The sequence below is a fragment of the Mustela erminea genome, chromosome 18, assembly GCF_009829155.1.
Source record: "Mustela erminea isolate mMusErm1 chromosome 18, mMusErm1.Pri, whole genome shotgun sequence".
Classification (NCBI taxonomy): domain Eukaryota; kingdom Metazoa; phylum Chordata; class Mammalia; order Carnivora; family Mustelidae; genus Mustela; species Mustela erminea.
Window position 1 is genome coordinate 3,122,160 of NC_045631.1, and position 12,942 is coordinate 3,135,101.

Below are 12,942 nucleotides of genomic sequence, written 5' to 3' on the forward strand. Positions count from 1 at the left end.
CTCTACGGCTGGAGCCAGACAGTATGGAACCTTCTCAGATGGGCTCCTTTCACGTGCTTGTGTGCCTTTAGCGATCCTCCAGGTCTTTTCATGACTTGAGAGCTCAACTGTTTTCAGGGCCCAGCAAGACTCCATCGTCTGGACATACCAGCGCTTATCTATGCACCCTGCAGAAGGATATCCTGGTTGCCTCCTAGTTTGGGTAATCGTGTACAAAGCAGGTCTTCATGTAGCATAAGTTGAACCCCAGTGGGTAAATACTATGGAGTGTGACTGGTGGATCATGGTAAGAATATGCTTAGTTTTGGGGCGCCTGGGTGGCTCAAGTCATGATCCCGGGGTCCTGGGATCGAGCCCCGCATCCGGCTCCCTGCTCAGCAGGGAGGCCTGCTTCCCCCTCTCCCACTCCCCCTGTCTGTGTTTCTGCTTTTGCTGTGTTTCTGTCAAATAAATAAATAAAATCTTTAAAAAAAAAGCAAACAGTTCAAAATCCAGACGAGTTCAGTCAGCACTAAAATTAATGGATTTCTATACAGTTCAAAATCCAGACGAGTTCAGTCAGCACTAAAATTAATGGATTTCTATAGGATAAAATTCCCGAAGGAAAAAAAATCTCATCATATCCCGACAGAAGGCTGATGTGAGGCAACCACTGTTTTACAACTGTTACGTGATTAAATGCACTTAAAAGGAGAAAGACTTGCATTAACCGGCAGTTAGAAAGTCGTAAATATAACAGATTATTCTTTAAAAAGGGAGCTTAGAGAACAGAATCATTTCCTAACCAGGGTGACTGCTCTGTAAATTTCAATTCTAATGAGAGGAAATTCAACATAAGGATACATTCTTAATAAGATTTCACTGCCCATGACACAGGATTAAGTGTAAAAAACATGGCTTTCTCGTGGTAAAGGAAACCCTGCAAGTCCTCACCAGAGGCTCTGGCAGCACATGAGTTCAAGGACCCTGCAGGGGGCTGGACCCATAAGTGGGGGACCACACTGCCCGGCCTGGGTCTGCAGAGGGAAAAGCTGGGTGGGTAGCAGCAGGCAGAGGAGACCAGAGGGGAAATGAAGATGTTCATCCTTTTGGAGGAAAAGTAAAAAGTAAGTGATTAAAATAGAAAGCTTAGAGAGAGGCAATCCAACTACCTAAATATATATATATTTTTTAAAAACACTGCTTCCGGGGAGCCTGGGCTGCTTAGTCAGTGGAGTGTCCAATTTTAGTATATGTGCTGCTGAAACAAGTACTTGGTAGAGTGTCCGACTCTTGGTTTCAGCTCAGGTCGTGATCTCAGGGTCGTGAGATCAAGCCCTGTGTCAGGCTCTACACTCATGATGGAGTCTGGGGAGATTCTCTCCTCCTGCGCCCTGCCCCACCCACCACTTGCACTCTCTCTAAAATAAACTAATAAATCTTTAAAAAAAAAATTGTTGCCTCCAACTGTATTTTTCTTTGTGATACTATGTAATAGTATCGCACTATGTAATAGTATCACAAAGAATACTATTAATAAAAAATAACTACTATGTAAAATTGAGTAAATAGTTAATGTCACACAGGAAACTTAAGCAGCTTGGTTGTGTGTTGGCTAAAGTTGAAGAAATCCCAGTTATAACATTCTTGGACTTCTTTGGTGGCTACTCAAAGACACCACAGAACGGATCCTATTCTCTCAAATCTAAGATACATTGTTTCACATTTTCCTACTTCTCAAGTCACAGTGTAGCTTCCAATAGATATGAACAAGAAAAATGTTATTAAATATCATAACCAGGAGCATCCAAGAATTAAGAAAGAGTGCCGAGGCCCAAAGATCTACTGGGGAACTTTCTCCCAGGGTGACCGTAATGTTCCCCAACGCGACAGAGGTTCCGGTTACACAAACAGCCCTGCAGACGTGTATTTAAGATTTGCGTAGTTCATTATACACAGATTTTAGCTCCAAAGAGAAAGATGTAAATACTGGACTTCAGTTAATGTAATGTACACTGAGGTGCTTAAGGGGAAGGGCACCGAAGTCTGTAATTGAACTTGAAATAAAGTTCAATAAACTTGAACTTAAAATAAATCAAGTGAAGGGATTGACAGCTCATCAAAGTGGTATAAAAATTACTTTAAACTGAAAATATCAATCCGCAGCCACGGAAGGAAACATTACCTAACCTTAAGCACAGCCTCCTGAAAATATAGAGGCCATTCATCCCAGGGAGTGTCCTGACTGGGAAAGACAGACCCAGGAACTACAAAGTCAGCCGTCTGTCAGCATGGTACAGCCCGACAGAACCCTCCACGCTCTCTCCTTGAAGCCCTCTCTTTCTTTTTGGTCAAGCTTAGCATATAAGCCTTTTATTTCTGGATACTCAGCAAATGCTCCTCATGGAGTACTCCTGTGTGTGTGTAGATAATCGTAGTCGTTTCTCCTATTACTCTACGGCCAGTTAATTTGCAAAGCCCCAGGTGCAGGACGCAAGGTGGAAAAGGAAAAAAATTCCTCCCAGCACGAACAATAAAATGGATGGACGGATGGACAGAGGAGGAACACGGCAATATATCATACAGCAAATCGAGTGAAATATTAATGGTAGAATCTAGCTGGAAACATATATGGGTCTTGACTCAAAATTCTTTCAACTGTGCTTTATGCTTGGAAATATCCACAATCAGATGACCGGACAAGTTAAAGGGAAGGAAAGAGAAGGTACTTGCTGACTGCCACTTTGTGCTCAAGACAGAAGGGGACTCTACGAGACTCACTTCAGAAATCCGACCCTATTAATTAAGGACAAAGGAGCCTAAAATTACCCTAATTACAAATGCCTGCAGAGGTCACTTCTGGTGACAAAAGTAGATTAGCATTCTCTATCTAACCTTTCATTCTATCAACAGCACTCATTCCTTCCCTGAGTGTTTCCTGCATCCCAACCTTTACCAAAAGTCCTCAACAAAAATAGTCAACCCAGGGCACCTGGGTGGCTCAGCTGGCTGAGTTGATTTCAGCTCAGGTCGCGATCTCGGGGTTGTGAGTTCCAGCCCCGCACCAGGCTCCATGCTCAGCGCAGAGTCTGCGGAGATGCTCTCTTTCCCTCTCCATCTGCCCCCTCCCCCAACTCGTGCTCAACACGCACTCTCCTGCGCTCTCTTAAATAAATAAGTAGATACATCAATAGATAGTCACCCAAGCTCCAAAACCACCTGCTCAGGGAGGAGAGGTCTGCAGAGGTCCACGTCCTGTCCCTGGCTCCCAGATTACTGGATGTGGGGATGTGGGGTACTGTCACCAGACAGCACAGACTGGCAACACACACATTCTCTTCTGCCCTCACTCATGAGCAGAATGTAGCTCGTTTATCCTTTTCATGGAGAGTCCCAATGCCTAGATTTCCGTGTGACAATTAACCGATGGTGTACAATGAAGGACGTGGGTGGTCTTTGTCCCTGGTTCCTGGGAGGGAGCCTCTGAGTCCTTGGATAGTCTCTGTCATTTATGGGGGGCCCTGAGAGCTTGTGCCAACGAGGGGACTCACGACAGGCCCCTAGATAGTTCCAGGATGGGCACTGGCCACACTGGAAAACCAGTCCAGAGATCAGAGGTTTGGGCATTGAGTCAAGGAAATCACCCCAATATCCCAGGAGGGGAGAGGGGCTGGAGACAGAATTGAAACCCACGGCCCATGATTCAATCACTCATTCCTGCTTGACAAAACCCCTTAAAGACTCCAGACTCTGAAGCTCGGGGGAGCTTCCTGGCTGGGGATAAACATCCATGTGCTAGGCGGGGAAGTGTCCAGAGGATATGGAAGGTTTACAATGGGGACGCTCCCAGACCTCACCCTTGCTGTCTCTGCTCTGGCTGGATCTGATTCGTCATCCTCGTGAATTATCAAACCCAACAGGGCAGTGACCCCCAAGTACATAGCTGGCTGGTCAGAAGTGCAGGTGGCCCGGGACCCCATAAGCTTAAGGCTGGGGTCCACAGCACGAGCACTGTGTGTAGGAGTAGGCCCTGGGTGGGCCGGGTCAAAACTGCATCACAAGACACTTGCAGATCAGGTTCTAAATAACTTTAAAAAAAAAAAAAAGATTTTATTTATTTGACAAAAGAACATAAGCAGAGGGAGAGGGAAAGGGAGAAACAGGCTCCTGGCTGAGCAGGGAGCCTGATGTGGGGCTCAATCCCAGGATCCTGGCATCATGACCTGAGCCGAAGGTAGACGCTTAACGACTGAGCCTCCCAGGTGCCCCAATAACTTTTTTTATTAAAAAAAATAATAATAACTTTTTTATTAAAGAACACCAGCCAATGAGATAAACAACAAAAGAAAGCAAAAAGTTAAAGACTACTCTAGAATACATAATTGAAATGAAGAGACCTAAGGCAAGGATCGTGGATTTTAAAAATGAGAAAAAATATGTTAGAGGGGCACCTGGGTGGCTCGGTGGGTTAAAGCCTCTGCCTTCAGCTCAGGTCATGATCCCAGGGTCCTGGGATCGAGCCCCGCATCGGGCTCTCTGCTCAGCAGGGAGCCTGCTTCCTCCTCTCTCTCTGCCTGCCTCTCTGCCTACTTGTGATCTCTGTCTGTCAAATAAATAAATAAAATCTTTTTTAAAACTGGAAATCGGATCCTACATCAGATACTATAGAACTGATGTGGACCTTCTCAGCGTGAGGATAGCCCGCAGTTACGTGGGGACACCCTTGTCCTGGGAAATCACTTGAAGAATCCCAGGGTGTCAGGAAGTCTGCAATCCAGTTGCAAATGGTTAAAAAAAAAAAAAAAGCTTTTCCACATAGAAAACTGACAAGGTAAAGGGTATGCAGCCATTTGAAGTATCATTCTGTCAACCTAAAGTAGGTTTGAATTTTTTAAAAATAAAAATGTGGGGAAATGCATCAGCAAAAGTTTTTAGAAGGCTAAAAATGAAGAAAAGTGGTAAAAAAAAATTTAAATCACAGAAGCTGGGTGATGGGCATACACAGCCCACGTACCATTCTATTTCTGTGTAGCTTTTAAGTTTCAAACTCAAAATGCCTTTTAAAAATGGTATCAGGAAGGTTTTCCCTTGAAAACATACAGTATCACCAGTAATCCATACTTCAGCCTGTCGTCTTGGTTCCTACCTCATTGAGATTCGTGCTTTTGTTTGCCCTTTTATCTGTTTCTGAAATATGTTCCCTGTTCAGAGCAGGGTGCCGGGGTCTCCGAGGTTATTAAGACCAGTCGAGGTAAGTCACAGTCCCCACCCTTCTGCCTAGTTGTAAAGCATGGTCTGGGCCACCCAAACAAGGAACCAAGGGCGGCAATGGATATAAAAGAGGGTTGGGGAGAGAAAAATCAGTGTGCGTTGGAACCTGTCATATAGACAGGACTCAATTTGAGGAGATTTCGGTCCCCGGAGGGAAGATGAGGGTAAAGGCACGAAGCCAGCCGGGATCCATAAAGTGGGCCAGACCAGAGCTATGGGACCGGCTAGGACCAGACAGAAATGTCCGACAGCGTGCCAGAAACGGGGCCCTGCAGACAGAGGGGTCAGAGGACACGGTGAGATGCTGGGGCTGGAGCCCTGAAACACAGGAGTGGATGGCAGAAATCAGGAAACTGGGTGATGCGCAGCAATGTAGGTTAATTTTTCCGCACGCTGAGTTCAAGCTAACATGTGTTCCTTACTTCACACCGTATGCTGCGCTTGCACCAAAATCCTTGAAAACTGCCTGATGCCACTCCTCTCCTGATGTCCTCCGTGCCTACAGGCTTCAGGGCACCTCCCTTGTCCACCTAGAACACCGATTCTTCAGGAAGCCATCAGGGAGCGTGAGAAGAATCAAGGTCTAGAAACTCATCCAGCTGCAAGCCTGGCCACCTGAGCTAGCAAGCACTGGGATCTGGAAGTACCAGGCACAGCCACTGCCCACAGAGGCCCAAGCCCCCCATCCCACCCCGGGACTCCTAGGAATCCTCCGGGCTCACCACCCTGCCATGCTCAACCCCGCTTGGTGCCCAAGACATCGTCTCCGCGGGTCGCTTGTCATTCTCACAGTCTGCTCCCACGCTGTCCTCTCCCCCGATCCAGAACCACAATCCCGTTTCCTCTGCACACCCCGGACCCCCCTTCCAGAGGGAGCAAAGTCCCCCACACCTGCCACCTCTTCACTGAGCAGTCCACGGACCCCCCCTCCAGGTGAGGACCACCCCCTCTCTCCCCTCCGCGGTGCCCCCAGACCTGAGCCTGGCGTCCTGCTCGCTCTCCCTTACGGTGTCTGCAGACCCTGGCATTGGAAGGAGCCCCCAGCCCGCCCCACCCCTCCTCTCCAATGGTCCTGGACTTCTGGATTATTCTCTCCCACGGAGATCATTAAGAACAAAACCTCTCCTCTTGTTTCCAAAAATTAAGCACATTTTATTCCAAAAGAGTGGAAAGGATATGATCTTGGAACAAAGGACGCTCCACTAGGTGAAAACCTTTAGCCTTACGAAGGGCTGATGACGCGTGTCTGTGTGTGCATGTGCGCATGCGCGGCTGAGCCCCTCCTCTCCGCAGGTGAGGGACACATCCCAGACCCCGCCCCTCAGCACCCTCAATTCCAGTGAGCTCCCCTCTGCCCACGGCCTCACTGCCTGCTTTTCCTGCTCTGCCTCCAGCATCCCCAGCATCATTGGTTCTACTCCATCGAGACCCCTACGCTGTCCTGACCTGTCTACTCCCTCCCAACAGTGCGCTCCCCTCTGCCCGTGCCCCATGGGACAGCTTCTCCACCTCATGTTCTCTGTTCCCTTGCTCTGCTGTCCCCCACTTGCTGCAACGGCTCCACCTTTTGATGGACGGGATCTGGTTCCACGCCGCGGCTCTCCCGCGGAGGATGGACCACAGCGATGGCCCCAACCGTCTCCACTCTCACTCTATCTGCTCCCCCCGCCTTGGCCCTGTGTCTTGCTTGGGGCTGGGAAGACCTCAAAGGTGACAGGAGCAGGAACTTGAACGAGGCTCATGCACTGGGGCTCACTGTCTTGCTGCTTCTGGAACCTTGCCCCCCGCCCCAGCCAGCAGTCTGCACCGCCCCCAGAACCCGCAGCAGAGACAGGAGCAGCCCCAGTGGTGGAAATACCAGCTGAGACAACCCAGTTGCCGGGAGGAGGATTTTAAGCCATGATGTGCCAGGCTGGTTGGCTGTTCAGGAAAAGCTCACCTGCACAACCCCAGAGGCTGAACAAGGCTAGGAGAAAATGTACGCAACAAGCAGACCCGTGCCTGCTACCTCCACCTCTCCTCCCCTGGCTTATATCAGATACCGGAGCTGCGACATCAGGGAAAAGAGAAGTTAGAGACAGAAGGTTCCAGCCCCTCATTCAAACTCGCCCACAGTAAACACTGGACCATGGACAGCAAGATTCGGTCAGTCTCCAACAACTGCCCTTCACTCTCCCCCACAGTTTGAGAGCAGCAGGCCTACACCTGCGGTTTGGGATTTTAACTTTTCCACTCTCCCATCCTTTCTCGAGTGTAATCTGGCCTCTGCCTTCATCTCAGCCCCTGGTGCTGGACGGACACACCCAGGGCCCCTGTCTCTGTGGGGCTCACCCCGTTCTCCAGGCTTCTGTGCTGGCCGTAGCCACGGACACACACCCTCCTGCCTCCTCAGCCTCCCTGACCTCTGCCTGACTCCTGCCTTTCCGAGGGGTTCCACACTCAGCCTTCTCCCTCCCCTCCTCTGGAGGCAGCCCCTCTCACAGGCCTGCACCTGGGGCAGCCCTCTCCTGAGCTCCACATCCAGGCGGGTAGTGAGAGAGGCAGTGCGCACCGCAGCCAAGTCCTCCCCCACACCCACTGCCTCCACTCAGGGCCTGCACGTCCCCTACAGGCCGCCAAACAGACACCCCAGGCCCTCCAGTGACTCCCCTGCACACTTGGCACAGTCACACCTCCAGCTTTTGCCTGCACCGACCGACAGCCTCCCGATCACTCTTCCGATGCCTTTCCTGCCCACACTGAAGCCAGGCTGGTCTTTCTAGCTAACGATCCTTTTCTAAGCCAATCTAATGGCGTCCCGCCGTGGATATGGCTTCATTCACTCCCGGTGCTCGAGCATCCAGCACACGAGGCACGTGACCATGGGTAATGCGGATGCACTGCCGACATGTCCAGGAGCCCACCAGGTGCACGCAGAAACTAGAGACGAAGGTTTCCCAGATAAACACTGCACAATGTGGGCGACGCCCAGTGTGACCACCAAACAGCGACCCTGGATTTAAGCAACCTATACCATCTCAGTCTTAAAATGGTCACTGTAAGGTTTACATCCAATTCTTAAAATTACTGCTCTACTCTCCCCCTCCCAGACCAAAAAATAAAATTAAATTAAATTAAAAAAAAGCAAACAACCAAGAAACAATTGCTTTAGTTTCCAACAGAATCACAAACAAGTCAGAATGTTCAATATTTACTTACGTGCAAAGAATTGACTGGTCTTCACGATCTAGAAAACAAAAAAGAACACAAAAAAACAAAGTGACCATTTGCCTGTTTTTTTTAAAGACCTGATAAAACAAAGTTGCAGTCGTGGCCCACATCACGCTGGGGACTCCGTCTGCAGACTCTGCGTCTCTTCCGTAACGCTTCCCCGCCCCTTCCAGAGCCCTGAAGCCAGTCTCTTTGGCGCGCGGTAATGCCAGGTGCTCAGGGGGTAAACAGCGGCCCCAGCTTCAGGGACTACATACCCTCATCAAGCCTGATGCGCAAGCCCAGCTCCGTCACTGGTTTCACCTGAGAAGTCCTGTAAACATGCGACCCAGGTCCCTCCCTCAGGGAATCAGTTTCAGGCCAGCAGGGGCTGACCCTCCCTTGCCCTCTATAAAGAGGAACCCCAGGTGATTCTGAAGCAGGGTCAGGTTTGCAAACCGATGCCTTTCAAAACGGCTTCCAGAACACCCACCACCGGAGAGGAACTGGATTTAACTTGACCTTAAAGGAGGGGAAAAAAAAAATCATCACACACTAAGTGGAGACGGTGGAAGGGGGACAAACACTGGTGAGTCTAACGGCCGCCTCCAGTCCAAGCGGCATTTGTCCCCAAAATGACAAAAGAACGTGCCACGGGGGGGAGCGAACGTGATTTTAAAGTGAGGCGTGATTTGAGTCTTCAGCTCGGTTTTTCAAAGGAAAGGGTGAAATTCAAACCCACGTCCAGCCCACGGACGAAGCCGCAGTGTGGGACGTGGGACCTCCAATCACCTCCGAGCCTGCCTGTGTGCTGAACAGGTGAGAAATGTTCCTGGAGCCGGTGGGGGAGTCCGCCCACGCCCCGCGGCTGCCAGGGGCGAGCGCTGGGGAAGCTTCCCAGACCTTCTCCCTCTGGGTCCTCAATGCGTCCTTCTTTTAACCCTGTTCTGGAGTTAGACGATACCACCGGCTGCCTGCCCCCTAGAATGAGCTGCCCAAGGTCAGGCTGTCTTCTGTCCTTATTCCCACGGTGACAGTTAGCCTTGATTAGGGTGGCTGACTGCAGGGCACTGGAACCCTGGGTGCTGGTCCCCCTCTGTTGCAAACTCACCTTGCATCTCTAAATGTGGCATCGACACCTGCTGGCGCCAGCGCCTTGACCTAAGATACTGGGATTTTATCAGGTCCTTGCTTGCTTGGGGTCACGAGCCCCAAGCCCCCTAGAACGCAAGCCCCGAGCCCCCTATATTCTCCAGGTCTGCCTGAGCAACTTCCATAGAACTCCATGATGCCATGATTTTTACGGCTTTTCCAAACTGGTTCTCATAGTACAAACATCAAAATGCATATAAATTAACCAAAATTCAGTTGCCTCCTAATTAGTTCAGATGGCTTTCTTCCTTCCAGCTGGAGACCTGCACAACCACAGCCCACCCTTCAATTCTGCAGCATCCTTCACTCCCCGTGCTTCTCACCCCCGGCCCAACAAAAACCAGAACAAATATGTGCTGGCCCCACATATTGACCCTCTGTGTTTGTCCGTCTGGTCTTGTATGGCTTCGGGCCTCAGTTTCCCTAGCCGTGCAGTAAGGGTATGGGCTTGATCACCTCCAAGATTCTCTCCAACTGTGATCCCACCATCCCTCTCTTCCGCATCATGAATCCTCATTATTCTTCAAGGGCCAACAAAAGCACTATAATAATGCACAATGACCTTGACCTCTAAAAACCTGTAAATGGAAACAAAGCCTCCCCCTGGTATATACGGGAAACAATTTCACTTTCAAAAATGCAACTAGCCTGCTGAAGATTACAGACTCTTCTCCTAGCTCAGTGCTTTCCCAAGCAACCCCAAGAATCCCACACGCGGATCCTTGATAAACCCACGCCCAGTTAAATCCTATGTCAGCAGCGGAAACAGTTTCAAATCAATGACCTCAGCTCCTACCTTAAAAAACCAGAAAAGAGCAAATGGAATTCAAATGAAATAGAAGCCAGGAAATGAGAAAGAACAGAAATCAAAGAGGGGTGCCTGGGTGGCTCAGTGGGTTAAAGCCCCTGCCTTCGGCTCAGGTCATGATCCCAGGGTCCTGGGATCGAGCCTCACATCGGGCTCTCTGCTCAGCAGGGAGCCTGCTTTCTCCTCTCTCTGCCTGCCTCTCTGCCTACTTGTGTTCTCTCTCTGTCAATTAAATAAATAAAATCTTTAAAAAAAAAAAAGAAATCAAAGAAATGGGGAGCAGGAAAAAGAGAAAAAAAGGAACCAAATTCTGGGTCTTAAAGAAAAATCATACAATTGATAAACCTCTAGGTAAACTGATCAGGAAAAAGACACAAAATACCAATATCTGAGGGCGCCTGGGTGGCTCAGTGGGTTAAGCCGCTGCCTTCGGCTCAGGTCATGATCTCAGGGTCCTGGGATCGAGTCCCGCATCCAGCTCTCTGCTCAGCAGGGAGCCTGCTTCCTCCTCTCTCTCTGCCTGCCTCTCTGCCTACTTGTGTTCTCTCTCTGTCAAATAAATAAATAAAATCTTAAAAAAAAAACAAAAAAAACCCACAAAAAACCAATATCTGAGAATAACTACCCCAAATCCCAGCCCGACCACCAGGATGAAAGGGACAACTTTTTTAAAAGATGAAATCTGCTAAGGCTCATTCCAGAAGAAATAACTTGATTGGCCCTGAATCTATTAAAGAATTTTAATCTGTGGAACTCATAAAATGTCCACAATACCTCAGTTAAAAAAACAACAGGATGTGTAATTAAAAACCTTACCACAAAGAAAACATACTTCACCGGTGAATTCAACACAACATTTAAGGAAAAATATCTTATCAAACTTTTCAGAAAACTGAAGAGGAAGGAGGAGCTCCCAACCCATTCTCAGAGATAAGCCTCACCCTGACACCGTGACTACAGAAACATGATAATACAAAAAAATGGCAAATATCTGTCATCGGCAAGGACACAAGAATTCTTAACATGCTAGCAGATCCATTCCAGCAATATACAGAGGGGAGCACAGGACTAACAGGTGACATTTGTCCCGCAAGGCAACATTAGTTGTGTCCAAAGGCACTTTACTCACTGTATCCACAGGCTAAAGAACGTCACCTAGTCATCCAAACAGACGGAGAAAAATATTGGACAAAACTCAACAACCATTCAAGATTTATTTATTTATTTTTTTTTTTTTAAAAGATTTTATTTATTTATTTGACAGAGAGAGATCACGAGTAGGCAGAGAGGCAAGCAGAGAGAGAGAGGAGGAAGCAGGCTCCTGCTGAGCAGAGAGCCTGATGCGGGACTCGATCCCAGGACCCCGAGATCATGACCTGAGCCGAAGGCAGCGGCTTAACCCACTGAGCCACCCAGGCGCCCAACAACCATTCAAGATTTAAAATGCCTGAGCAAACCAGGAATACAGGAGACTTTCACGAATTTGGTTAATGAGCAGCCTTAAAGGCAGAAAACGGAATGCCGTCCCCGAGACCAGGAACGAGCCCAGGATGTCTGCTGTCCCGTCTATTCAACAGCACAAGGCCAGAAAAAAATCCAAAGTGTAAGATGGGAAGGACATGGTGAATGTCTCTGTTGGCAAAGGACACGATGGTCTCCACGGGAAATCCCAAACACTCGACCCAAAAAACCTTCCAGAATAAGTGAGTTTTGCCAAGTTGTAAGATACAAAGCCAATACATGTACTTAGAAATATTTCTATGTATCGACACTGCGCAACTGGAAATTTTTAAGTTTAAAGTTCCACTTAGTACTAAAAAACATGTAACGCCTACTTACATTAAGGTATTATTTTATGCAGGTATAAATCTAATGAGAAAGGAGTTTGTGATTTCTGCCATCAACTTTGTGTCCGAGAACTCTACTTTCATTCATTCATTCAATGACTTTCTTGAGCACCTACTATGTGCCAGACACACTCTGCATTTTATTAATACAGAATCCCCGAGAATCCAAACTTAGGGAAAAAGGTAAGCTCTCATCTGTTTTTGTGCGTTCAAGCAGCAACTGAATGGTGGGACCCTATGCTCTGAATCCTCCCCTGGTTAGCGGCTTTGCTCACATTGGTAACTGGAAACCTATGTGAGCAGCTTTGGTAACTACCGTGAGCCATACTTTGATGAACGTAGTATGTGTCCCAACCCAATGTGTTATGTAGGACATCGGCCCGTAGCCCTGACCTACAGAGTAGAACGTGATGGAATTGTTTAGAAGGGGGTTTTTGGTTAGTATTTTGTGTCATGTCACACTTTTTGATTATTATGTAATCAAAGCTATCAATTAATTCTTTTTTTTTTTTTAAGATTTTATTTATTTATCTGAGAGAGACAGTGCACATGCAAAAGCAGGAGGAGGGACATAGGGAGAGGGAGAAGGAGACTCCCCGCTGAGCAGGGAGCCTGATGCAGGACTCGATCCCAGGACCCTGAGATCATGACCTGAGCCAAAGGCAGACACTTAACCCACTGAGCCACCCAGGTGTC

At 48.4% G+C, this 12,942-nt stretch overlaps 1 protein-coding gene across 5 annotated transcripts in view; it reads right to left on the reverse strand.

Annotated features, from left to right (window-relative positions):
- MYH10 (myosin heavy chain 10) overlaps nt 1-12,942 on the reverse strand; it is a 119,871-nt gene that overhangs the window by 83,328 nt on the left and 23,601 nt on the right. For all 5 annotated transcript variants that reach the window (XM_032320748.1, XM_032320752.1, XM_032320749.1 and 2 more), the window contains one exon: nt 8,449-8,476. In XM_032320748.1, the coding sequence (XP_032176639.1) occupies nt 8,449-8,476 (28 nt within the window). The remainder of the gene's footprint in view (nt 1-8,448; nt 8,477-12,942) is intronic.